The sequence below is a fragment of the Ochotona princeps genome, chromosome 5, assembly GCF_030435755.1.
Source record: "Ochotona princeps isolate mOchPri1 chromosome 5, mOchPri1.hap1, whole genome shotgun sequence".
NCBI lineage: Eukaryota > Metazoa > Chordata > Mammalia > Lagomorpha > Ochotonidae > Ochotona > Ochotona princeps.
This window is the reverse complement of record NC_080836.1, coordinates 4312826-4338863: the sequence shown is the minus strand read 5'-3', so window position 1 is coordinate 4338863 and position 26038 is coordinate 4312826. Positions and strand designations below refer to the sequence as shown.

The window sequence follows — 26038 nt, the reverse complement described above, 5'->3', positions numbered from 1 at the left end:
AAACAGGACTTGTCAGGGTATATGCCAAGCTTTTGAATTTCTAGCAACCTGGTCCAGAGTATGTCTACAAGTTTCATCACAGGCAGTGGACTCAACTCTGTTCACTAAAAATGATTCAAGAGTAGAAGGAACCCCAATCAAAAAGAAAACAATGGCTGGGCTCTACTCTATACCAAGTCAGGAAGAGTACCCGGGAAGACAGTCCAGGCCTGCAGACCAATCTAACAGCAGCCAGGCCTGAGAGCTGCTCAAACTCCTCAGCAGGTCGGGACTGTTGTGCTAGGGTAGCAAGGGGAGGGGCTGGGTGGCCCTCACGATGGGGCAAGAGAGAAGTGAGTGCAGCCATCACAGTAACACAACTTTGTGATGTGAGAGTGGACGACCATTCAACAGCAAATGAAGCGCGTGGTACCCAACAGTCTAATTTCTAACCCCTGCTGGGCTTGAGCTGATATTAACACAAGCTGAGGTCTGCAGTGCCTCCAGCTAGACATCCCTACAGTGCACTGACTGCAAACAAGTTCATCTGAGCTCAAGCTCCATGTGCCTGTCCACAGGTTAGGGTACCTTTTCTGTACCCTTTTCTGCCTTCTAAACTAAATCATCCAACCAACTCCCACTGTCTTTCAAATCCCAGATGATTAATAGGCTGACGGCTGCCAATGGAAATTCTTTTCATAAATGTTGAGATACTTTACAAAATAATCATGAATCAGACATAATAGTTTTTATTACAATAACCCAGGGTTGTTTTAAGAACTTAACCTTGCTTGTTAGACTCTGGATAACTTAGTTCATTACTAGAGAAAGGATGTGAGAATTAAACAGGTTGTTCCCTTCTCCTCTCTGAATGCCAGTAGAGGTGAGGCTGAGTGTCTACGTGCACTTACCCCTGCCAAGAACTGCCTTTCCTTTTCCTTGCCCAGAAGCAGGTGGTCCAAGAGCTAGTCCAGGGCCATGAGCTTGGAAGTCATGCCTTCCCTACCCATGTAAACCTTGCTGCCCACCTGTCACGCTCACCTTTCACTGCAGCCTGAGAGGGGGTGGTATTACGGTGTTGTGTAGCCACTCCCCTCTCAAGCCCCCCTAGAGGCCCATGACAGGGAGGGGTTCTCTCTCTCGGTCATGCGCTTCCGTCACTCTGGCACTCCGACTCTTGGCCTCCCCAGCACCTGCTTGCTGTCTGGCCTCTCTCGGACAGGCTCTGAGGAGAGGTAGCCCCTGAGCAAGGCCCCTGTGTGTCTGTGTTCCTCACTGTCTGTTCACTGCTTGGGCGGGACAGTGCAGATAGCAAAGCTAAGATGCTTTGTATTCTAATGTGTGTACTATCGGGAGTTCCAGGAGGGGTGAGGCCTGGCAGTAGTGGAATGTGGGCAGAGAGGCCAGGGAAAGGGGAGTGTCTGCAGCTCTGTGAGTGTGTCCAGGTTGTTCGCTGAATGCCTCTTAGGGTAACTTACATTGCTGGGGAAGCTGGGACATAGGGCTTCAGTCTAATGGATGGACCTCACGGTAATGACCATTTGTTCCTATCAGGGTTTCAATTCAGATTAGATTGAATGTGGAGTTGTGATTTGCTAATTTCCACTGGGCCCTGCCATTGCCAAGCCTGGCCAGCAGAGTCCTTAATCCAGGCACTTGTCTGGCATGATCTTGCTGTATGTTCTCCGCCCCCCATGTCCTGCCAAGGGCAGAGACCGACACTGATGGAGTCGGCTGCAGAAGGAGCATGCAACTGAGGAAAAAAGTGCAAATAACGAAAATCAAGTCACGTTTAGTCTGAAGGCAGAAGTACCAGACATGTGACAGCTGGTGCAGGGGGCAGGACTGACCCTGTACCAGCTAGCACACACGACAGCAAGGAGTCTTAGGGGGCTCCTCAACTAGACCCCCTGCTCCATTCCTGACCTCGGGGAAAAATCAGAGACGTGTGGTCTAATCCTAGAGCACATGTTGCAGGACTGTGCCACTTCAGTTGCTCAGCCTCGTTCAGAATGCAGAATATACCCAAATGAACGTGACACTTGACAAGACGGCCAGCTTGTCTCAGCCAACAAACGAGTTCAAGTACCACATCAAAAGACGAAAAGGACAGTTTGACAACACTCCAGGCCAGAATCTATAACAGACACCTAGGTCTGGGGACACACTGAGGTAGACAAGAACAGCCAACACCTCTGGTGTACCAGCCAGCGTAACCTCTGAAGTAACAGCCTTGGAACATCCTTCCCCACACCAGGGCCTCAAACAAGCACCTCCTCCCTGATACAGGGAGGCACTGATACAGTGTGATAGCAAGAGAAGCGGTGCACTTTCGCCCCCACAGATAAGCAGAGAAAACGGAAACTCTTATCTCAACCACCTTCTTCCTCTATCCAAACTGGAGGCCCATCTATAATTCCTTCACCTTTGTCATAAACGTTGAAATAAGTTTAAAGTACAATATAGCCTATCAAGATCAAATCTGGTAATTCATAGACAACAGACTCAAAGCGGCACTAAACAATAGTAAAACTACTATACCAATGCATGAGGGGGGAATCGGGTGTGATCCTGACAACCTCTTAACAGGAGGTCATGTGCGTGGAGCAGGGGGGCACTCCAGGGTGGAGCAGGTGGCAAGGAGGAAGCTTGGATCCCAACCATGAAGACTCCCAGACCTTCACCACAAACTATTAATACGAGCAACGAGGACTATATTCCAACTGCCAAGGAGGCCAACAGGGAATTGGATGCCCTCGGAGGCCGAGTACTCTGAGGTCACCCACCCCCAACCGGAGCTTCCGCTGGGGATGGAAGAAGTCCAAACACTACCGCGCAGAAACCAACATCATCGGAAAGAAAACAAGAAGCCCTGAGCTGTCCGCAGAAACAGAAGAACAATAAACGTCCTTCGGGACCAGGGAGGAGAGCTTTCTCTGGTCCGAGCCTGGCTCCACCTCTGGACCCCCACCCTCCCTTGCAATGACCATCAGGATCACTCCGAAATCCCCTCATAGCAAACAAACAATCATACAAACTAAAGAAACCTAAAATAAATAGACAAACAACAAAAAGTAGAGCTTGGAATCTGACAGGAAAGAGCTGGCATGGATTGGCTCATGCCTCGCTGGGTGGGACACAAAGATTAGTCACTCTTCACCGTGGTGTTGGGGGACTTTCCTGCACACCGCCCCCCCAAAATGTTCTGCACCTTAATTGTCGACAAATGTCTTGTTAGAGTTACAAACCAGTCTAGATTATCCTAAAATCTGCCAAGACCAGTAAAATTATACTTCAACACAACAAATGGCTAAATACTAAAATGAAATAGACACGAGACAGCTGAATGGTACCTTATAGCCATTTTAAGGTATATAGCAGCCGGTCCTGTATATAAACTAAAATTGAAATGTCAATGAGCTAGTCAGAGGTTGTGGTTAAGAACTTGTTTTTTTTTTTTTTTTTTTTAAACACACTGGTTACGCAAAACCATGTCAATTCCATAATGTTACAAATTGCTGTTAATGTTATATTGGGACTCTTAATTGACTGGGATGATATTCTTTTTTTCTTTTTAATCCATTTTATTGTATTCTTGTTGGCAATCTTTACATAGTTAACTATAGTTAAGGGAAAAACAAGAAAAAGAAAAAAAAAAGGTTCAGGGGGATAGGGAGGTGGGCAATGCTATTATGTCAATATTGTTTCCATCATATATCTGAGGTAGAGGGGGACATTGAGGGAGAAGCCCCACCTGGTTTCCCGCCCACCCCAAGTCCCGGATGTGGGGCATGCTCTGAGATATGTGCTCAAGTGGTGTTAATAGTTCTCAAGTTATGAGTCGCTGCCAGTTTCGCTCGATGAGGTGGTCCACTGATTGATATGGTCCATCATGAAGTCTCCGTTTGCCCCATATTTCGCTGCCAACATATAACTGAGATGAATGATTGTCCTGTTCTGTCTTCTGTCTTTTCTTGGTTAGAGTTCTGAGTCCAGCAGTTCAATTGGGGAGAGCTCCAAAGATACTTTAAGGTATTCCCAGATTAGTTTCTTATATGTTCTAGCAAGCACAGGACCCGGCACAGTCCATCACCCCGATCAGCTGGTGGTTGCAATTGCTGGGTTGGTTCTATTTTCAGTCCCAAGTTGCACTGGAACCAATGGGTGTTGCAGTCCAGTCTGGTTCGGCCCTTACATCAACCAGTGGGAGCTGCAGCCTAGTCGGGGCGACCCACAATAACCCCCACCAGGCCCGCCCCCTACCCTGGTTTGCCAGTATGTGTAGCAGAAGACCAGTCTGTCCCCCATCCCATTTGGCTCTGGTACGTGTCAATGGGTATTAAAGCTTAGTTCTATCTAACCAACTCAACCATCCAGCCCTCACATATGTGGTTGAGTGCCTCTCTATCTAGCCATCCCAGCTCCCGTCCTAGTTTTCATGCCCTCCCACGGGAATAGTGACCCAAGAAGGGGGAACCCACTTTTTCCCTCCCAGGTCTCTCTGTCCCGGTTTATGCACTCTTTAGGTGGTTCTGTGATTTGACTCGACAGAATTAGTCCCCAGTGCCAGCTTCTGCCAGCTGATGCTGCGGCCCTGATCTAGTCCACATGCAGCGCACAGGTGTTGTAGCCTTGCTTAGTCGTGTCTGTCTCTATCCCAGCCCACGCTCTCCAGTGGGAGTGGCTGTCCAGCGAGGGGACCAGCCCCTTAACCCCCCCGCCAGCTCTGCTCCTTCCTTCCTGGAAGGGTGCTGCATTCATATCCAGTACAGGCAACCACGCCCTGGCATTCCATATTGTGCACTGGTTTTGTCGCAACCAAACCCGGCCCATCCCACACTCTGTTCTGGTGATCGGATTTGCCAGTGGATGACATGAACTGATTCAGCCTGGTCTGCTCCTGACCCATGCCGAATGTATGCCAGTGGGAAACTTTCCATGGCCTATTCTGGGCTGTTTCCTATCATGCTTCTTGCGCTTACACTGGGATGATATTCTACCAGCTCTAACTTTGGACCAAAAATGTCTCCCCAAGAAACTGTTCAACCCATCTGGACAATAAGTAGCTGGACTCTATGCTTGGTATATGTTTGTAAGGAAAGAATCTTGATTGAATTTGAACTGTAATACTGCACCAAGGTGGAGGAATCCACCAGGGGGGAGGGGAGGGGGAGGGGTGGGGGGATTCCCAGAGCCTATGAAACTGTCACATAATGCATAATAATTAATAAAAAATAATTTAAAAAAAGTGTACCACAGAAATGCTTCTAGGTGAGAGGAAAGCCAGCAGCAGCCATGTGGGCCCCCAGATGAGACCTAACACTAAGGGCAGCACCCTGCTGTGAAGCAGCTGACCACCTCACAATGGAAGAACACCTCCATGCCACAGGCCTCTCAAAGTTCAATTTCAGAACAAAGTAGCACTACTCTTGAACATAATAAGAATGACATCTTGCTATCAGTGTGCGGAACGTGAGTTCTGCCCCTGCTTCACTCATCTGTGGATTTTAACCAAAAGTGATTTTGCTCGTTTTAAAATCAAATGTCCATTACGCCTTATCAAATGTTCATTACACCTTATCACATCTTTCAAGTACATCTTACTGTCAGGCAACTTCTAACCTGTTAGCCTTAGACCTCAAAGTACACGTTTCAGGTTAATACAAGAAAGATAAGCCTCCTTATGGCACACTCCAGTATGTTCACATGATAACCCACGTGAGGCAGACGCCCGGGAGAACTACGTGCCCATCACGCACACTGCAGACTCCCTTTCCAGCCTGCGAACAGGAACAAGGACAGCAGGAGAGGGAAGGGGACAGAACAGAGTCCCGGTTTCACCAAGCAAGTGACAAGCTCTGCGAGTGGCTCGGGCAGGAGGACTTCCAGCCTCTGAACAGCCCTCCTCCTGCCAAACAACAGCTCTTTCGCACGTACCTTTCTCACGTCTGAACTCTTTGGTTCTGTTGTCCAGGTGATGATCCTAGAAACAGCCAGCCTTGTCTCGCTGGAGTTGATGAAATCTGTTGGATCCATCTGTCTGGCCAGAGACTCAATGTATTTCAGGATTGCAACTTTGACCTGAAAGAGCCAGTACTTCTGACCATTAGGTGCCTGTGATGAGCTTCTGAATGTACTTCTCAACTGGTGGTCAGAGATCGGTCTACTGAGGCAAAATCTCCTTCCTTTCTCCTGGGTCTATGTTTCCACCTACAGCCACATCCTGTGCCCCACCCGTGCTGCAAAACCAGCCAACAGGGCAGCTCTGCAACTGAGCAGGAGGGCAAGCTCAACCCTGGGACAGGGTTTTTAGGTAATGCCCTGGATCAGCATTCTCAGTTATCAAGCTCATGTCTGCTCTAACTTCTCCGGTGACCTCTCTACTCATTTTGACCCCAAAAGAAAAGGATTATAATTAGGCCTAGCCTATAGCTCAAACAAAAGTTAACGATTAAGGAACAATGAATAAGACCATAAACGTCTTCCCTTATGTTTAGTCCTGTCATTGTAGGACATGTAACAGTTCCTTCTTACACCTTAGCTTGTTAACAATAAGGAAATATGTCAATAAGAATATGTATTTCAATGCAACAAAATGTCTTTATTTTTTGGCTTAAATGTTATTGTGAAAGCCTAACTCCCCCAAACTGGCGAGGATGAGGAGTAGCAGGAGCCCCGCCCCTCCGGTGGCCGCAACAGCGCATCTTCCTTTCCCGTTACACCCTAACCCCATGACTAGCCAGCCACCTGGAGCTGCGGACAGCATACACCTCCTCCTTCCCACCTCCTGCTGGAGAGCTCAAGGCAGCCCTTGGATCACAGCAGAACATGCGCTCTGTTCGGCAGACGAAGAATGCTTGCTGAAAAATCCCAGGCACTGACTGCAGGGACAGGGTGGAACTGCTGACCTTAGATAAGGAAGAAATTTATGACCACTAACTCAAACAGCCAGGCTATGTCCAGGAAGCCTGTGCCTTGGCGTCAGGGTGACTGTGGAAACAGACCCCGGGAATCCACCTAACAATTACCTGAACCCATCATCTTCCTTTCTCAACTCCCCCACGCCCCTTCCTCCTTTCCAAAGTCATCCTGCTCACCTGAGAAAGAGCAAAAGCATTCTGACACAGGACAGCTGCTGTCCCTCAGGACTGCTCGCCCCTCAAATCATACTTTCTCCTTGCATCAACTCTTGGCTCAGGTAACTGGCACCAAGCAGCCTGCACCAAGTTTTAACCTTAACTGCCTACAACCATGTTGGCAGTTTCTAGACAAGTTGAACATGTATCTTTCCAATGTACCACTAATTCCTTTACTAGGCTTTAATAATAATAATAAAAAAATGGGAACACGTCCACAAAGAGTTGAACAAGAATGCTTACAGCAGATTCACAGCAGCTGAACATGAGTTATGCGTAAAAAAAAAAAAGGCAAAATTGAGTCCCAGAGGTTTAACTGTAATGACAAATAGTTACTAACCTTGAGGTTTGGAGTTTGAGTTTGATCCACAATAAATCGCATCAAAATGTTAAATTGTTGATCAAATGGAAAGGAATCCCTAGGTTAAAAAAGAGAAATGCTTGTTGTTACAGAAATTTACTACAAAAAAATGGGTAAAATTATGTAATAATATGCACTGTTGAAGATTCGGAAAGGTAAAAGCTTATGTGATAAATATATATATATGTATATATAAAGTCTGTTCATAATTTAACAGTACAATTCATTTTATAGAATGCTAAATTACTATTCTTTTTATATAGAAGTTTGGAAGCGGAAGTCCTAAAGCACACATTGAACTCGGAGCAGCTACTTCATAAAGTCAAGACTTGCAGCAACCAGCTGAGGAGGCAGTTCCTTCCTCCATGCAACACTTGGTGCAGCCCCACAGACCTAGGAAGCAATCAGGTGAACCTGAGGGGCCTCAAACCGCAGTAGTGCTCCAGCCCTTCCAATGCTGCGATGGCTGTGCTGCCTCCGAACTGCCCAAGCGGGCACACAGTGCCACCACCTCTCCCCACGGGGCTTCCTCTGCCCAAGCGGGCACACAGTGCCAGCACCTCTCTGCACGGGGCTTCCTCTGCCCAAGCGGGCACACAGTGCCAGCACCTCTCCCCACAAGCTGCAGGAGAGCAAAAGGAATGAGGGGGGACACAAGTCCAAATGGGCAAGGTGAAGAGGTGATGGCCAGCACACAGGTCAGGGCAGAAGCTAAGCAAATTACTGTAAGAAAGTGGTACACACGAGGTCCCAGTGTGAATGTCAAAAGGAAACCTGATTGTTAGCATCATTCCCTCTTACAGTTATTTGTGCCAAGAAGCTTTGAGGACCAGTTCTGGCAGCAAAACACACTTCAATATATACAACTGTTGTGACTGGGTTAGCAAGCACACAGAAAACACCCATCCTGCCTAGAGTCCGCAGCAAGGGGTGCAGGAAGAATGCATCCTAGCATCCGTGTGCTCAGCTGCCACAGCCCGCCCGACTGGCACCCAGGGTCTCCCAGGCAGAGGAGCAGCAGCTGTCAGCCAGCGCTGCCCTGCTGGATAACCAACAGCTGAGCAAATCAACAGCAGCAGAGCCAAGAGGGCGGTGGGAATGTCGGCAGCGCTCCAGGGACTCAGACCAGGTCTACTGAGATTAGGACAGTTCAAAGAGGATCCAGAAAAACCTGCAGGAATACACCACTGAACTCCTTACCACAATTACGAGTACCACCTTAAGAGTCCGACCTTCCCTGAAAATCTGAAATGGAGCTGGTCATTCATAAAGTCACCTAAATCAAATGATATGCAGCCCAAGTCTGGGGTTACAGCCACTTTCTTTCACCCTTAGAGTGATATACAATTTTCCAAATCGTGATTTCTGATTTTTTAAAAAAGTCTGCTACCAGTGCGGTCACTGGTTGCAGCTTCCAGCTTCCCAGCACTCCCCCCTCACCCACAGCTTTCACTGCATCCGCTGTGTCCCCCACAGGGATAACCAAGCAATCATTGGCACACTGGCAATTACAACACTCCCTAATCCTACCAAATGTAATCATTCAAAGGAAAGGTGGAATTTGGAGGCTTTGTTGCAAATTTAGTAGGCTACTTGGCGTTCGAAGAAAATCAGAAGGAAATTGCTCAGGTAACAGAATTCTTCTTTTTTGAATTCAACCCAGGTCTCCCCATGGATGGTGGGGACCTAGCACTCGGACCATCACCAGCCATCACCCAAGAAGACTATATTAGAAGGAAGCAGGAAGCTGAGCAGGAATGGAACCCAGGTTCTCCAATATGGGCACTCTTGCCCAGTGTGTAAGAGAACTGGACAACAGTGTCAATGACAGGGTCACTGGGGCCAAAACAGACAGGGTCAGGGGCCAAAAGCAATCAGCTGGCACGCTCGTAGAGAGGAGCCAACAACGTCTGTGAAGTCAGTCACGTAGTAGATGCTGCGTGCCAGGAGAGAGAGCCAGAGCAAAAGAACAGGTGTTGAGCATCACTCACGCACAGCCGCACCACGGAGAGGAGAAGCCAGGCTCACGGGGCAGCAGCCAACAGCAGCAAGCAGAGAGCTCACAGCAGCTGCTGCTCCTCACTGAGACAGTGACATGGACTCAAAAATTCTATTGGTACCCAGGACTATTCCAGCTTGTAGTAACTGAGTCGTTACTTCCTCAGTGACCGGAATCACTCATTTGTCCTTTACACCTCACTGATGTGGCCCATCCCCTCTCACTTCCACCGAATCCCAAGCAAGACATCACAGGAAGCGTCTTGTGCCACCTTGTGTGCTGAGGATCTGCATTGCCCGGATGATGACAGCACACCGCCTGCTTTCCCAACGTCCCTGAGCCACAGCAGCCCAAGGGTCTCACTTGCTGTGAATGAACCAACGGAACTCTGTGTGTAAAGCAGTGGGAATCAGACATCACATGGGGAAAAACTTCTGGCATGACTCACGTAAGATATGAAGGATTAGAAATGATAATATCTTCAAAAACATGGGAGCAGATATTCTAAAAGCTGTCTACGAGCGTTTCCAAAGAGAAGAAAATCGATTCTCAAAGATGGATGTGTTTTCAGTTTTTAGGTACTCCATAAACACAATGCCAACTCAGGGAAAAGGCTCCACCCGAGAACTGGAGGAACACACCAAAGGGTGTGGAACTGAGGAAGAGAGAGATGTTCACGCAAAAGACAGTAACCCTGGGACACAGAAGACCATGTCAAGAAATTCGCCCCGAGACAGCAGGAGCATCCAGTTGCAAAGCACTCACCTCGTCACGTCTAGAGCCTTCTGCACTTTGGCTTGTACGGACCCCAGCAAATCTGCTCCCATCTTCTTAAGTAGTTGTGTGAGAAGAACAAAAAGCCAGTCTTGCAAGTCATCCTTATGAATTATTATAAAATCCACTAAAGTCTCCAAAAACATACTGAAAACCTAAACACAAAGGGAAAGCCAATGTTTCACATACACAGCTCGCCATTTCCTCCGGAATCTGCCAAACATCAGAGGTGCCCCACGCTGGCTCTGTCCCGACCCTCATCCACAGGTTAACACTGTTAATACTGCTCTCCACTCTGAGAAGCAATGTACCGCAGAGAACAGGTGAAGGAAAAAGGACTGCACTTACTCTCTGTTGGGAATTCCACCGCAAACCAGGCCATGCAATAAAACAAATTCCATGTTAGTGCACAGTAAATTAATACCACGTTCATGCGTTTTCTTAAATAAAACAAGAAAAATCTGAAAAAAACTATAAATCAATTAAAAAAAATACTCTCCCTTCCCTCACTGTAAGGCTGTAAAAGTCAGTACTGAGAAAAATTATTTTTTCTGAGTTTAATCCTGGAATTTTTCTTTGGAGGAAGGAAGGAAGGAGACAAAACTCATAATTACTGTAATTCTGTCTCAGTTTTGTGCACTATCCAGCGTTCAGCAAATCCAGGATGAATGCTAACCACAATGAAAGAGCCCCCAAAGCCTACTTACTGATCAGCTATTTGGATGCATGGCAATTTCAGATACCATGAAGTAATAAAAGATCACCCTCATTCTCACGTGGTCCTGGGCCACCGCTTTCCTGAGGGGACAGTCTGCTCTGAACGTGTCTGAAGCAGTTTCAGAGAGAAAAGCAGCACTGCCTTGGAAGTGAGACTTGCTCTTGGGGCAACCCCCCAAGCCCTGCCTCCATGGCTCCACTACAGGTTCCTGGGAAAGGACTCAGGCCAAGCAGCACCAGCTGTAGTGGTGGCATGCTGGCCCGGCTCCCTCGCAGGCAGCTCCAAGTACCAACTACACTAAGACCTCCAGACTCACTGTACAAGAGACTTCTGATGGAAACAAATTTCCTTCTTTCTCCTCACACTCTGCTTCTGAATCAGCCATCTAGAGGTGACAGGTAATAGAAAAGTCATCAATGCCCAACCACAGCCCTATGGTATAAACTTTATGCTTTAAATCTTATTTAATACTACCTCAGGAAAAAAAAACTCTTACAATTACATGTTTGGATATCTATGCGGCCTTTAGGCCCTTTGGGGGACTTACTACTGCTCATGCTGAACTCCCTGTAAGTGTCATAACCAGAACTCTGATGCTGGGTGAGCTCTGCTGTGGGGTGTGCTCTGGGGCAAATCCTGCTTCCTGTATCCCTGGGCCAGAGCAGGTGCTCATTAAATGTTGAGGGAGTAGGGAACGGGTGAGTGGATGGATGGAGAATGAACGGGTGGGAGGAAAGATGAAGGGAGAGAGGGAGGAGGTATGGAGGGACAGACACATGGATGGGAGGAATGAAGCAGGGACTAAGGGATAGACAGATGGGAGGAATGGTGTTTGATATTTCAAGGACAATGCCTACATGAAAGCTAGGCTAGGAAAACAAGGAAGATGCTGATAACCAACTAGACTACCTGGTCACAACAGGTTTCTTTCTCCTAGCAAGATTTGGAAGAGACCACCTGTGCCAGGAAAATGTAGTGTAACAACAGCTATATTTGCATATCAGTATTAAAGACTTGCACCTGCAAGATTTAAGTTTCTGCCCATTTCCACACTTAAGGTTCTGTCTTTTATTCACACCTTACTTTTCCTAAATCTTCACTTATTTCTTTTCTTCTACAGCATAAACATACCCTAATGGCTTCCCCCTAAAGAATGGTATAGATACAAAAATCTCCCGTCTAGAGCTGTCCCCTACTCGCGGGTGCTGCTCTGTGAGAAGGGATCCTCTTGTGAAAAAGGGATTCCTTAGGGTCTGTGTCCCCTTTGGCCCCTTTGTGCCACCAGCTAGGTAACTGCCACTCAGCAAATTCTAGAGAGCAGCAAATATTCTACTGCTAAAATAATCTTGTCCTACGAGGACAAATTCTCCCTGGGATTGAACAGTAATTATATTACACTGATTTCCCTCACTTTTTAAGTTAATGGAAGGCTAATTCCGAGGCCCTCCAAGGTAAGTCCTGCTGAAGAACACTTACTGAAGTAGGAGTGTCAAGGACATCTCCATTTGCAAGAGTCCCATCTCTACATAAACATGCACCATTACTACACTTATGTTAACATTGGTGAGGCTGGCGATGCACGACTCACTCTTGGGCAGCCTACTCTACAGTTCACATGGACACGTACAGGAGGGGAGGAGGGGAAGGGAGCACCAATCTCACGGATATGTAGACAGGAGGAGGGGAGGGGAGCACCAATCCAGACTTACCTTGCTGTGAGGGTCAGCAAACATCCGGGTGAAGATTTCACATAGTCTTTTCAACTCTACTCGACTAGAGGAAAGAAAATACAAAGAAATGAATTTTTGTAAATCAGCATCACAATTAATTATAGCTGTACTTACTATTTTTAAAGATTTACTTTCAATTGAAAGGCATATTTTTAGAAAGATTTTATTATTTTATTTTTAACACTGTTTACATAATTGAGAGGGTCTCTGATTAGGGTGGGGCGGGTCGAGCTAGGGAGCAAGGTGGGTGGGACACCTGTGTCTGCAGGGAGGAAGCCACCCCTTATGTCAAGCTACTTCACCACTAGGGGATAAGGGGACTTTACAGAAAGATGAGAGACAGAGAGGCTCTTTACCCAAATGGCTGCAATGGCCAGAATCAGGGCAGTCCAAAGCTGCGAACCAGTAAAGGGGCCCAAGGCCAGGGGCTATCTTCCACTGCTTGTCCAGGCTATCTGCAGGCAGCTGGATGGAAGTGGAGCAGCTGGGACACAAACAGGTGCCCATATGGGATGCTGGTGTTACAAATGGAGATTCAGCTTGCTATACTGAACCCTAGAGTGCGCTTTTAAAAATTCAACTCCTTAAGTTTTATATAATTCCTTTTTTCAGCATGATCCTCTCAGGCTCACATATCAGGACACAGTCAGGAGCCAAATCCCCGACCACAACTGAACAGTAATAGGATCAGCTGGCTGCTCTGGATCTTTACCCATTCTGTTCGAAGTCCTGTAGTCTGCTGTTTAAGCCCTCTTCTCTGATCAAACAGTGCTGGGTGCCTGCTCTTCCCACTGCTGTGGGAGAACACAGCACAGCTGCTCTTGTGTCTGGGCCAACGCACACACTCACACCACATTGGTGCTCTGGGACATTCCTGATCCCTTACTGTACTTCTGAGTCCCACTGTTCCTTCAAAGCTTGACCAAATGGCCTACTCATCCCCCCACAAAATACCCCTTGGTAATCCCTCCCTGCAGGTCGGACAGCTGGCACATGGCCATTCACCACTGGTAGCACAGGCAGAGCAGCGCTGGTCAGCAGCTGTCGAGGGACGACTGAGCCACCACTTCATTCAGGCCCCGAAGAATCAGACCGTTCCACAGTTATTCCTCCCCTCCCCCATGTTTCTAACCTTAACTGCAAACTGTCCGCATTTACTGGACACAGGTAAGCCTAACAACTCCAGAATACTCGCCAGCTGCCTCCAAGCCTCGGAAAGGCTCTGAGCTCCTGCAGACTGTACCAGTGGCCACCACTCAGGGGCAGGGGGCCCCGAGATGACAGGGCAGGCGTGGCTCGGCACGCTCCCGGCTCCTTACCTCAGCGTCCTCTGGCTCTTCAGGAGGTTCTGCAGGCCCAGAAGTCCCTCTTTCCTCTCAGACCAGTTTGAGCTAGCACAGTGGTTGAGAACCTCGGCCACATCCTCGGTCTGCCGCAGATAATGGGGGATGCCGCCATTCCTGGAGCCGTAGGAGCGCTCGGAGCAAACACTTGAGGCGTCACTGTTGGCATCGTCATCAGAATACATCCCGTATGGCTCGTATCTCCTCCTCACCGGCTTCTTCTGACAGATCCAAGGACGCACAGGAGTGACAGGGAAGAAACGGAAAGATGTAATGACCATGGGTCAGACCAAGCAAAAGCAACAGAGTTCCACGTGAGAAGACACACATGGTCCCTAAGCCTGTACCTTAGAAAACGGAAACAGAAAAGCAGCCTTCCAGCTGATGGAAGACATGCTGAGCAGGCACTGCTCAGCAAGGGTAAGCAGCAAGCCCGCAGGAGAGCATGCGCATGCAGTGGTCAGATGGCCCTGGCCCTGCGACTCCAGAAGCTTCCTAACCCCCTGCCCAGGCGACAGCCACACCCAGACAGGCCCGCCAGGATGGAAAGATCTGTTAACCAGGCTCAACCCCACCATGCTGCAAATGTACACACCCACCAGCCCACCCCTACTTAAAAGCAGCATTTCCTGAGCATGGTCTATGGGTAAGCTTGTTAGAATATTCATGTTTCCCTGACAAAAAACTGAAACTGCAATGCCACTGATGGAAATCTCTGGTGTACCCAGGTTTTTAGATTATCTAAACCACTTTTAATAAGGTCTGACAAGTTTTGCAACACAACTAGGATTATTTCAGAATATAATACTTCATTCATTCCTCTTTGAACACAGAGCTGCAAGTTAAACCCAACAATGCTATAGCAAAAGTTGTATAAAACTAATAAAATAAAAGCAAAACAGTTCCAGCTTGAAACACACAAGTGCAATTTCCTAACGATATGGTTTATTGCCATTAATCCCAGCTTGCTTTACACCAATTATTTCAGTCTTACTAATTACACTCTCTTTCATCATTCTCAAAAGTGTTTGGATGGTCAACTACATGATTGTCTTATTTCTACAAAGGTTAGAATTCTAAAATAAGGAAAGTGTAGACTATAAGCACTCATGAAACGACAGTGACACAGGACAGACTGAGTGAGAACAATGTAGCACAGCAAGGAGGAGCAGAGCCCGAGGTCAGAATGCAGGTGGCAGGGGCTCAGTCGGTCACCAACACAGGCGCCACGAGATGCAGCAAAACCATCACTCAGACCGGTCTTTCTAGACTAGGCTACAGTTCAGGTTGCTTTCACTGGTTTCTAAAAGAAACTCACTTGCAACAGAAAAAAGTTTTAAAACAAAAATTAAAAGCACTGGTACCTTGCTCCTGGAGTCTCCTAACAGCTGTAGGCAGGAAAATATTGAAGGATGGGGAAAAAGCATAGAGAATTATGTCAGAAGCATATGTGGGGATTGTTCTTGCAACAAAAGTGTACAGCAAAACATCTCTTAGCAAACCAAAAATACAGGTTAGCAAGCGTTCCGTGTCAAGCGAATAATAATAAAGAATGTTTTCCAAATGGCATTTCCTAACCCTCCTACTCCTCTCAGGAAACCACCTGAGACTTGCTGCAAGTCTTTCTGGCCAACCACGGCTGCGAGGACTCTGTGAATGCTACCACCTACTCCGTGCTCCCTGTCAATCCCTGGGGCGTCTACCCTGTGGGGCTCCTACCCTGTGGGGCTCTAACTCAGCACCATTCCTGTGCCTTCTCTTCAAGGCAGCTCACTCTGAGGGACCCAAGGCTCTGGACAAATGCACCTGGGACAGCTGGAAGCTACCGGAGCAGAAGCGCAGGGAAGAGCTTGATTAGAGCTTCAACCTGGGCTCGCTAGGCCTGTCTCGGCTCACTGAACTTTGCACACAGCCCCTCAGGTGCTTTTTCTCTGAGCAGAGAAGTTCCATGGAAAGCTGGAAGAAACAGTTTCACAGGAGTCTGTTCCAGCTCCTGACTTCAACGTCAAAGTCAAGGTTACAGCCATCAGCCTCAACTCCAGAACTTGACAGGAAAAAAAATTCTTTTGACACAGAAGGCTGAGCCAGGGACCGTGACAGCAGCAGCCAGCTCCTGAGGGAGACAGAGGGACAAGAGCTGCTGGCCCTGTAGCCACGGATCATAAAATGTTGAGCACATGGTCTATGGCTGGATTAACGCACAAAGAGAACAAACCTGGCCTGGCGCAGTAGCCTAGGAGCTATAAAGTCCCTGCCTTGCATGTGCCGGGATCCCATATGGGCGCCTGTTCTAATCCCGGCGGCCCCACTTCCCATCCAGCTCCCTGCTGTGGCCTGGGAAAGCAGTCAAGGACGGCCCAAAGCCTTGGGACCTTTAATCTGTGTGGGAGACCTGGAGGAAGTTCCTGGCTCCTGGCATCGGATCAGCTTATCACCAGCCATTGTGGCCACGGGGAGAACCCAAGTATCTATGTAACTGTGTCACATAATACAATGTAATTAATGAAGTTAAATAATAAATAATTAAAAAAAAACAACAGCAGATGGAAGATCTTCCAATCTTCCTCTTCTTTGTATATCTGACTTTCCAATAAAAATAAACATTTTTAAAAAATATTAAAAAGAACAAGCCTTAAAGCCACAAAAGCACGACAGTTGTAAGGGGTCTGAGCCCTGAGCCCGCAGCAGGGCCATGCCGGAGTCTGTTACTCCTAGTGGCAACTCTGGGCAGCTCTGCCAAGGACTTCCTGCTACAAGCACAATGAATGGAGCTCCCATTCCCCCCGAGGTTTAGGCACTACATTCTACTGGTGCTTTATATCCTCCAACAATTAACGTCAGTATTTAGAATTTCCTTTTAATGACAACTAAAGTTCTCATTAAAAATAAGTAAGTAAGGCAAAAGAACAAATGCAAGACTTTCAAACCTCAAACTCCATTACTCACACTACATCATATATTTAGGCTATGCCATCCAAGTTTGTAAAGTAACAAAAGCAACAGAACAGAAATAAGAAAATGCTGGGGGAAACCGTGGTTGAAAAGAAAGAAAACAACAAAACGCAGCAGCCCAGTGGCATCTGAGATGGCCACGCCAGCAAAGCCTCCTGGCCACGAGCAGCCACGGAGGAGCGCAGCCAGGGAACTAGATGCTAACACGCTCCGCGAAGTTAGCGCTCACTGTGTGCACACAGAGGGCACCGTCGGGAAGCACCACGAACCATGTACCCAGTGTTCACACAGCTTGAGGGTGCCCGCGGAGGCCGAGCAGGGATGGGCAGGCGGGGCCTGCACGCACACCGTGTCCCTTACCAGAGCGTCGGCAACCGCAGCTTCCAGGTCTGTGCTGGTGCTCAGGACGCGCATGGCGCTCACAGAGCCCGGCATTCTTCCCGTCTGGCCAAGTCCATACCGGTCTACGTGAAAAACAAAAGCACGAGATGTGTCACATTGATTCTAATGTCCCCCCTCTTTCTTGCTCTCGCTCTCTCGCTCTCGCGCTCTCTCTCTCTCTCTCTCTCTCTCTCTCTCTCTCTCTCTCTCGGAAGGGCCCCTGCCTTTCCCCACCACCTAGCTAGACAAGGAAAGATCTTGAGCCCATTCCACTACACTTGACTTGTTTGCCAGTGCTGGAAACTGTTTCTATTTACCACTGCTGGGCCCCATGGCATTCTATCTTTCAAGTGCTTGATAAGGACATGTGACTATGCTGGCGGGGGACGCAGATAGGGGAGCTTTCCCACTGGACAAGCAGCCTTGACGTTTAGTCAGACTAACTAGAAGGCGTCAGGTCTGACATATGTGCTGTGTAATCAAAAGTTAAAATGTCCAACAAAGGCAGTAGCTGGACCTCGGTCCAAGCAGTCTTCATGCCAGTGCTGCTTTACTGTTATTAATTCAACTGAATTCGCTTTTGATACTTAGTGGTCATGACACCTGTGTCTAGTACAAGTCTGATATCTCCACTGTGGAATGTCATCCTTTAGACCATTTTAGTACAAATTGTACCTGAGTCCCTCAAATGACAGTTTAATGAGCGTCCTTAGGTACATAAACAAAATGGAGAGAGTCCAAAGAATTAAAACCGCATTTCAGCTGTTCCAGTGCAAAGGCTGCTCCTTAGAGTGTTTCTGGCCAAGGCCCCTTTTGGCAGTCGGTGGGTGGGCAGTCAGCCTTCCTGAGACCCTGGCCAGCCAAGCCATGGGTGTGACAGGACCAAGTGGGCCCTAAGCCACACCACACTACCTATCAATAATGTTAAAAACCTTTGGAAGAACAACGTTACAATAAAACTGTTTTCTCTATGTTAACAAATAGGACATTGCTTGAATAAGGAAAATTCTCTCAATTAGCCATAGTTCAGTAACATTCAGAACAAAAGGGGAGCTACTGAGCTATGATCTATGTGGCCTTCATATGACCAGATCCTTCCTACAAAGTGATACACTTAAAGATTTAGAGAAGCACACAGCATCGTGGTGAACTTCAACAATAAAGAAGCATTTGACTCTTGGACTATCAAGTTCAATGTATTACACCTTTCTCCATCATAGAAAGGGGGAAACCATAAACACCACTGGTTAAACAGTCATGAAATTTTATAAAGAAACAAAAATTGTATGTTGTACTACCCCCTTTTTTAATGCATTGGCAGACAAGTTCAGATGCCATGACAGCCACTGTTTGGAAGGCAACTCCATGTGCCACTCATTAAAAATGACCACAAACGTTCATGTGTATTTATTTATCCACAAAGGTATCTGTCAGTTAAAATATAAAATGAGTGTAAATTTGAGACTAACTGCACACACAGTCTTACAGATAAACTCCATTCAAGTCTTTCCATTAAAAAAGGGGAGATAGTAGGGGACTTATGAGTAACAAAACCAAAGTAATTCAGTTATAAGCCATTTAAAAATTACCCAGCATAAACTTAAATAAAACAGTCTTAAAAAAAAAATCAGGCCTCATGCCAGCAATTCTTGCTCCAGGGAAAATACTGATTTTCCAGACACAAAGTTAAAGCTCTGAGAGCAATGAGGTATTCTGCACTTCCCAGAGGCATACAGCCATACAAGTGACTACAGATCATGTGGTGTAAATACCGGACAGTGAGTCTGAACTCCTCAGGGGAAGCCTTGCCTGGATCTGAGCTCCACAGCTCTGTGCTGAAATCTGTTCTACATTCCCCCTGCTCTGACACTGTTCCACACCTGACGGCTCGGAATGCGTCCTCAGTCTGTTCTATCATCTTGCGGGGAAGAACAGAGAAAAATGACTCAGCGACTTGGTATCAGCGACCCAGCGGGAGCCTGAGTCAGCAGAGTGAGCCTTGCTCATTGGAGAAGCTGTAGCTACTTAGGACAGTGAGAAGCTGAGCAGGAGGCTCCCCTGGCCTCCTGCTGCATGCCTGTGTGCTCGCTGTGCCCCGACAGGTTCCGGGATCGCTCAGGGAGCTCAGGCTGCAAGGCCACTTCTGGCCTGATCTGCTTACCTAACACCTCATCTATGCTCCTATAAAATACTTAGGACAATACACTGATTTTTTGATATCTGAACGTATGTACACCACAGTATAAACCCTGGTGACTGATCTGACACTTCGAACTAACACTAAGTCCAATACTTGATTGGAAGTGACAACATGGGTGGTGAAAGCCCTCCTGGATGACAGCCTCCTTTGCCAGCGAGACCCTATGTGACACCTAGGGCTGGTCCTTCCTTTTCTGGGTGTCTGCTTAAACAGAAACATGAATACTCCGAGAAACAATGTTATCAAACAGGCTAAAAAGCATCTACAACCTATTAACAGAACTATAAACATTCAACAACTTAAAAAAAAAAACAAATAAAAGCACACTGGGGAAAAATATGAAGTTGCAAACATGCCAAGTGCTAGCTGACACAGATGAGAACAAACGTCAACATGGATGTGGAACTAGCACACACGAGGAGGCCGAGTCATGCAGTTAGCACGTGTTCACCTGACTGCCCAACAGATTCAGCAGTGGAGAGAGCACTAGTGGACCTGGAATGACGTCGAGAGGCTGCAGGTAAAACAACGGCAACACCCACAGGGTTAACACACAAGTACCACAGGAAAGGCAGGGCTGCTACCAACACGACCGCGTTTTCTCAAGGAAAGAAATGGTGCTGGATATGAACGATGGCCATTGCCAGTCCCCACTCTCCCTGGGAAGCCGGCTGGCTGGGCACAGCTAACAGTACGGGGGCACAACAGGGGTACCCTTTGACGCGCTCAGAGAGAAGCATGTGCCAGCCACCTCGGGCTCCAGGCCTGTGGTCACATCATGAAGCTTCTATCAGCCGACATGGAAGAATGCAACATGAGTAATGCCAAGAGCCCCCGAGCACCATTCAAACCCAGAGTGGAACAGCAGTAAGATGGAGCACTGACTCAGGTCACAAGATGTTGGTCAGTGTGCGAGGCGTGTGTGACCATGCACCGAAAACAAAAGCATCGAGGTTCATAATGTCATTTCAACAGAAACAGAATGAAATCACAGGGACAGGGCCCAACAATTCCATTTTCCCTGGTCAAAATGTTTGTTTTCCTAATGCACAAGTATTCTCATTTGCGTGTTTGCTGAACAGTTGGAGATCTGGTCACCCTCAGCCGAATGATTATTCCTCAGAAGCAGCCCAGCACTCAGACGGCGAGCGCCAAGATTCTGCTTTGCTCACACTAGCTCTGGGACACTGGGTGTCTTCTGTCAGACAGCGCTGCCAGTGATGGCCACCTCCTGGGAGTCACAGAGGATTAAGAGGTCAGGCACAGAGCACCTGGCACCGCGCTGGGCACAGGCAATCACTGATGGCATGTGGGGAAGTGAGACTCCAGCTCATGAATACACATCAGAGCATCAACCCATGGGCAAATATTCATAACATGTCTCCTCACTCAGGCACTTGTGAAGTGCTAAACTCTGTCCTCAAACGGAGAGGGGCAACCTTTAGAAATAAGTGTCCAATACAGACTTGGTTCAAAACTTTGATATACTGCCCACAGTTCTACGCAATCTGAGGCTTTTCTTTATTTCAGGGACAAAACAAAGGATAATACATCATTCACTACGCCAAAAAATTCACGGTGATTAAACCATTGAAAACCCACAGGTTTAACCAATTAATTGCTGAGCATCGTGACCTGTTACACACAGACATACAGTTTGTCAAGAATAACAAACCCCCAAACTCTTCAGTATATGATCTTATTTCTTAGGCTCATGTCACTTGAAGAAATATCTGGGGTGTATCCAGCAATAAACAGCAGAAATTACCTGGTGATTGAGGATAGAGTTTGCTTTTTTAAAAATCAGCCTGTAAAAGGAAAGCTCCTCCATTCTTAAGATTCACAAAGATAAACATTAGCTGGCAAGAACTAATCACAAATGATCACGACTCTTAAAGATGTGGGTAAAATATCTTCAGACCAAAACAAGTGATACAATTTATCGTACAAACACAACTTGATAATTTAAACAGAAAAGTTTTTAAGCAATACCTGATCTGGAGGGTCCTTTAAAACCAGTCCTTTGGCTCTGTTTCAACAGAATGTTCTAGAGCAAAAGTGTCATGTGTTGAGTCCTCCGTTATATTCATGAGTTACACACATTAATGGAATCCTAGATGGACTCACTTATGCAGAGTCTTGGAGACCCTAATTTCACTCAGTCAGTAATGATCACTGTAAGCATATTAATACATATTCATGCCATTCAAATGATCCAACCTTGTAAGAAAGAGCAAGCTTAAAATCAATATGAATTCACTAAGACATAATTACCATCACTGCCTTTTCTTATTAAAAAAAAAATGTGTTGGCTATCTAGGCTCATTCACAGGGTCACTGACACACAGGCTCTGTACTTGGTGGAAAAGGTGGCAAGTGATCAGGGAGTTGAATGGAAAAGGACCCTTGGACAGGGGCAGTAAGCTCCCTGCTAAGGAAACCCCCTCCTGAGTCTCCCTGAAGTCCCAAGTTCCACCTGCACCTGGCAGCCCAGAGCACTTTCTGTAGAGTCTCACAGAAGGCAGCTGGCACACTTCTGAGGAACAGTGAAAGACACCGTCAGAACTACTTTCCAAAGGGGCAGGCTTGACGTCAAGCCTGGACTCCAAGCCTAGCTTTTCCGCTTTGCAACATGCTTGGAGAAGGTAGCTTCATCTGCCTAACTCTGCCCCAGAGTGACCAGGGACCGTCAGGGCCTTGCTTGTGTCTGCTGAACACCCACCTGCAACGGGTACACTGGAGCGCCCCTGCTGTGGGCCACACCAGCAGGGACACAAGCCTCAGGGACCTACTCTACCCAAGGGAAACAGAGCAGAGCCTCAGAAGACGTCTGCGACTGCCCTGAGCGTAACTGGTGCTGCTTTAGGGCGTATACCTTCTGCCCGCTCTTAGCTATTCTGCATCTTAACACCTTCAGTCACCAAGACAGTGAAACAGATCCACTCAGCCAAAGGCAGCAAGAAACCAGCAGGGCACAATCGACCGCTCCAGGTTCCATGGGGTCCTCACGAATCCAGCACACCGTGGCTGATCACCAGGACTCACGCTGGATTCCAAAGGTTGCTTTTAGATATCAAAAACATTGGTGCATGCAGAAAACAGAAATACTGAATTGTTTCCAAGGCAAAATAACAGCTTGACTTGTTTATTCACATGAGAGGCTGTTGGGAAGGTCCGGTAGCGACAAGGACGCTTAGATACACAGCCTTCATTTACCAACTTGTTCAGATGCAAGCCTGGCACGCAGGCGTCAGGCTGTGGCAGGTCGCGTGCATGCCCCCAGCAGCTTCCACCAGCCGTCCCCACAGCATCCCCCTGCTAGCTCATGGCTGCCTCCCTGGGATCTGACATCTGCCTACTCCCACAGCACGAAGGATCAGACAGAAACAACGCGACTCTGATTTCTGACGCCAGCTGGGAAAACAAGATATTAGACGAAGTGCATGGCATTAGCAAGAGAGGCACTGAAGCCAGTATGAGGACCTGATACTTTGCTTCACATCCCCTTTCGGGACATTTACACAGTCACAGCCCCACACGATACAGCTCTACTCTTATTTTATGAGAGAAGAAAACATATCTACACGCCAAAGAATGAAACATTACAAATATAAAGTACCATTTTTCATAAAAGTATGTGATGATGGACATCTTTGGGGATTCATCATTCATACTAGATACAAAGGTAAACTGTATGCCCAAGTTCAAGAATGGCAAACTACAACTCGAGCTTTAAGCAGCCGTTGTCTTGCGCCGGGTTTGCCTTACACTAGGACCTACCAGACCAACGGGGTTTGCCTGATAGCAAGAGGCTGGAAACAAGAGCACAGCAAGTGGCGCTTTCTTTCTCTAAGAATGAAACTGGAAGCTGCCAAAATTTGAGCATGCAGAGAGGGCCCACAGAGGGTAACTGAGGAAGAGGCGGAGAGAAGAAAGGGCCACAGGACAGCAGAGGGGACAAGCAGGTCATTGCACCCAGCAGTCTCGGACAAGCATGTGGAGCAGGGAAGGAACGCTCTGCTCCTCGGGCCAGCGCCTACGTGTACTCACCGAGTGGAGGAAAGCCCCGAGCAGGGCTTGTATCGCGGCTGCTCTCACGGCTGGTATCGCGGCTGCACCCCTGACTCATGCTGGGTCGAGGGATACGGCTGCTCCGTGCTAGCGTGCAGCATGAGGGTTTCAGAGAAGGTGAACAAGTTTAATGAAGACAGAAAAACTCACAAAACATCAGTCACATTCGGTTCACGTAATCATGACATTGCCTGTGCTGGGCACCTGCTCATGCTGTGGCCCACTGACTGCTGTGCCAATAGGAGACAGTGTGGATAAACCTGATTATGCCCAATGCCTCAGTGAACTGTGACTTGTAGTATGCATGAGACATTACACCTAAATGTAAGAAACACAAAGGAATCTTTCTTGAGGACAAGCAAATCAGAAAATACAGGATCAAAAAAGACTTTTAGAAACATTCAGTTCTACAGCTTTAGCAAACTTTTCGGCAAGAAGTCAGAAGACCCAGGTTGTTTTACTGCACACTTGATTCTTAGACAAATAATCCAGACTAATAGAATCAAGGCTTTAGAGGTAGGCATGATGGTTCCATTGGTTAATCCTTGCCTACAGGTGCTAGCATCCCATATGGGTCCCAGTTCACGTCCCAGCTGCTCCAGTTTCCATCCAGCTCCCTGCTTATGCCCTGGGAAAACAGTAGAGAACGGCCCAAAGCCTTGGGCTCCTGCACCCATGCAGGGAAACAAGAGGAGGCTCCAGCTGTTGTGGCCACTGGGGAGTGAACCAGCAGATGAAGATCTTTCTGTCTTTCCTCTCTATAAATCTAATCTGCTCTTCCAATAAAAAGAAATAAATCTTAAAGAAGAAAAAAAAAAAAGAAAAAAGAAAAGCTCCAGTTCTGGAAGTCCATGAATTAACTAAATGAAATCAAAGGCTCACTTCTTCCCCCTGACCCTGCCCCGATCAGGGCACAGGGCTGACACCCCTGGGGTGGCTGTCCACTTCCACGGACAGGTGGGTGCACCAAACCACTCAGTCATGAACTAGCAGACGGGAGGCTCAGGGCTGCTCTCTGTTCATGGACTGGCTCCAGAATCCTGACCACGCAGTGGCACAGACCCTCTTATCCCCAGCCTACGGCAGGGACATAGGTAACCTCAGCATCCAGGGCAGAGAGCCCTCCACCGACCTGGGAACAGTTCATTCCTTTAGGATGAACTCAGATGGAGCTAATCACTCTCACATTACAAAACAGAGACCACAAGAGAGAGTCACATGAACAGCCTAGTGTCTAACGGTAACTTGGCTGTAAAGTTTGGAAAGATCATCATGCCCGGCCTCTTAACTTGAGAAAACACAAATGCATTAGTTACATATGACCCCAAAACAAATGCGCATGCTGACTGCACCGGGCGAGTGCCTGACCCTGACTGCTGGCGGGGACAACTCACATGTTCATCGTGAGAGCATCTGCTGCTTCTGGCGCTAGGCAGAGACACTGGGCATGATAACCTGGAGGCTTCCCACAGTGAGGTGAGCGCAACACTGCAGAGACCCCGCACAGCCATAGCAGATCCAGAGCGGCTAGCCAGTGAGAATAGTGAAGCTCCTTGCCAAGCAGGATGCAGAGTGGATACAGAATTCACTTGGCTGTGCCCCGCACTGGGACCGAGTCAGGCTTCAGTAAGGTTCCATGTTCAGCACCACGCAGAAAAGGAAGCGTCAGGCCAGGGATGCAATCCCAGACCTCGGCCCCAGGGTTTTGTCAGAGGCTCATTAGAACCATCTAAACTCTGCTTAATTCTGCCAGATGCACTGATCTCACCCAAAGCAGCAGTGACTACCCAGCAATGCTTGACAATACTTTAGGTTCCACAATGAAGGCAGAGCAGTGGGTGTCCGTGCAATCCTCCCTCTGCCCACCCAAGGTGTGAGAGCAAGGCTGGCCGCCCTGAAGGGATCACTGCCGCATCCCAGTCTCCACTCCATGCCAGTTCACTGGCCTAGCCACTGGCCTCCTGCTAGGAAAAGGAGGACCAAGAAGGCAAGAAAAGTGCTGAGACAATGCGCTTGCCCAAGTTCCTCTGGGTTCGTAACAATATGAAATCCTTGTCTCATTTCACTGCTCGCTCCAAAACAAATAGTTAAAAAAAAGTTCCGATAGGTTTTTTGTAATGTGACTGTTATGTTGAGCATTTTAAAATAGTTCTTGTCTGATTAGCTGTAATTTCTGACCCTGCCACGGGTAGCACAAGCCACTGACTGGGATGAGGCTGCTTCATGGCGACAGACATGAGCTGAAGCAACATGGCAACTGGGGCTCCAGTCCCGGGCTCCCTTCCCCTCGCGTCGGCTCCCACCTATTCATGGCTACTGCTAGCTGACAAAGAACTCCTTCTCGTGACCATTCTAGGAAAATCTCCCTGAGACTGCCCCAAACATCACTTAAGT

The 26038-nt window shown here is 47.7% G+C and overlaps 1 protein-coding gene across 18 annotated transcripts in view; it reads right to left on the bottom strand.

Annotated features, from left to right (window-relative positions):
• The window catches only part of CLASP1 (cytoplasmic linker associated protein 1), a 217155-nt gene that overhangs the window by 29049 nt on the left and 162068 nt on the right, over positions 1 to 26038 (bottom strand). For 6 of the 18 annotated variants that reach the window (XM_058664314.1, XM_058664318.1, XM_058664320.1 and 3 more), the window contains 8 exons: positions 17353 to 17456; positions 15405 to 15428; positions 14017 to 14261; positions 12677 to 12740; positions 11284 to 11352; positions 10241 to 10404; positions 7456 to 7534; positions 5917 to 6060 (listed from right to left, as the gene is read on the bottom strand). In XM_058664314.1, the coding sequence (XP_058520297.1) occupies positions 5917 to 6060; positions 7456 to 7534; positions 10241 to 10404; positions 11284 to 11352; positions 12677 to 12740; positions 14017 to 14261; positions 15405 to 15428; positions 17353 to 17456 (893 nt within the window). Of the gene's footprint in view, positions 1 to 5916; positions 6061 to 7455; positions 7535 to 10240; positions 10405 to 11283; positions 11353 to 12676; positions 12741 to 14016; positions 14262 to 15404; positions 15429 to 17352; positions 17457 to 23623; positions 23732 to 26038 lie in introns of all 18 variants that reach the window. The other 12 variants (XM_058664316.1, XM_058664321.1, XM_058664324.1 and 9 more) reach the window with 7 other exon arrangements.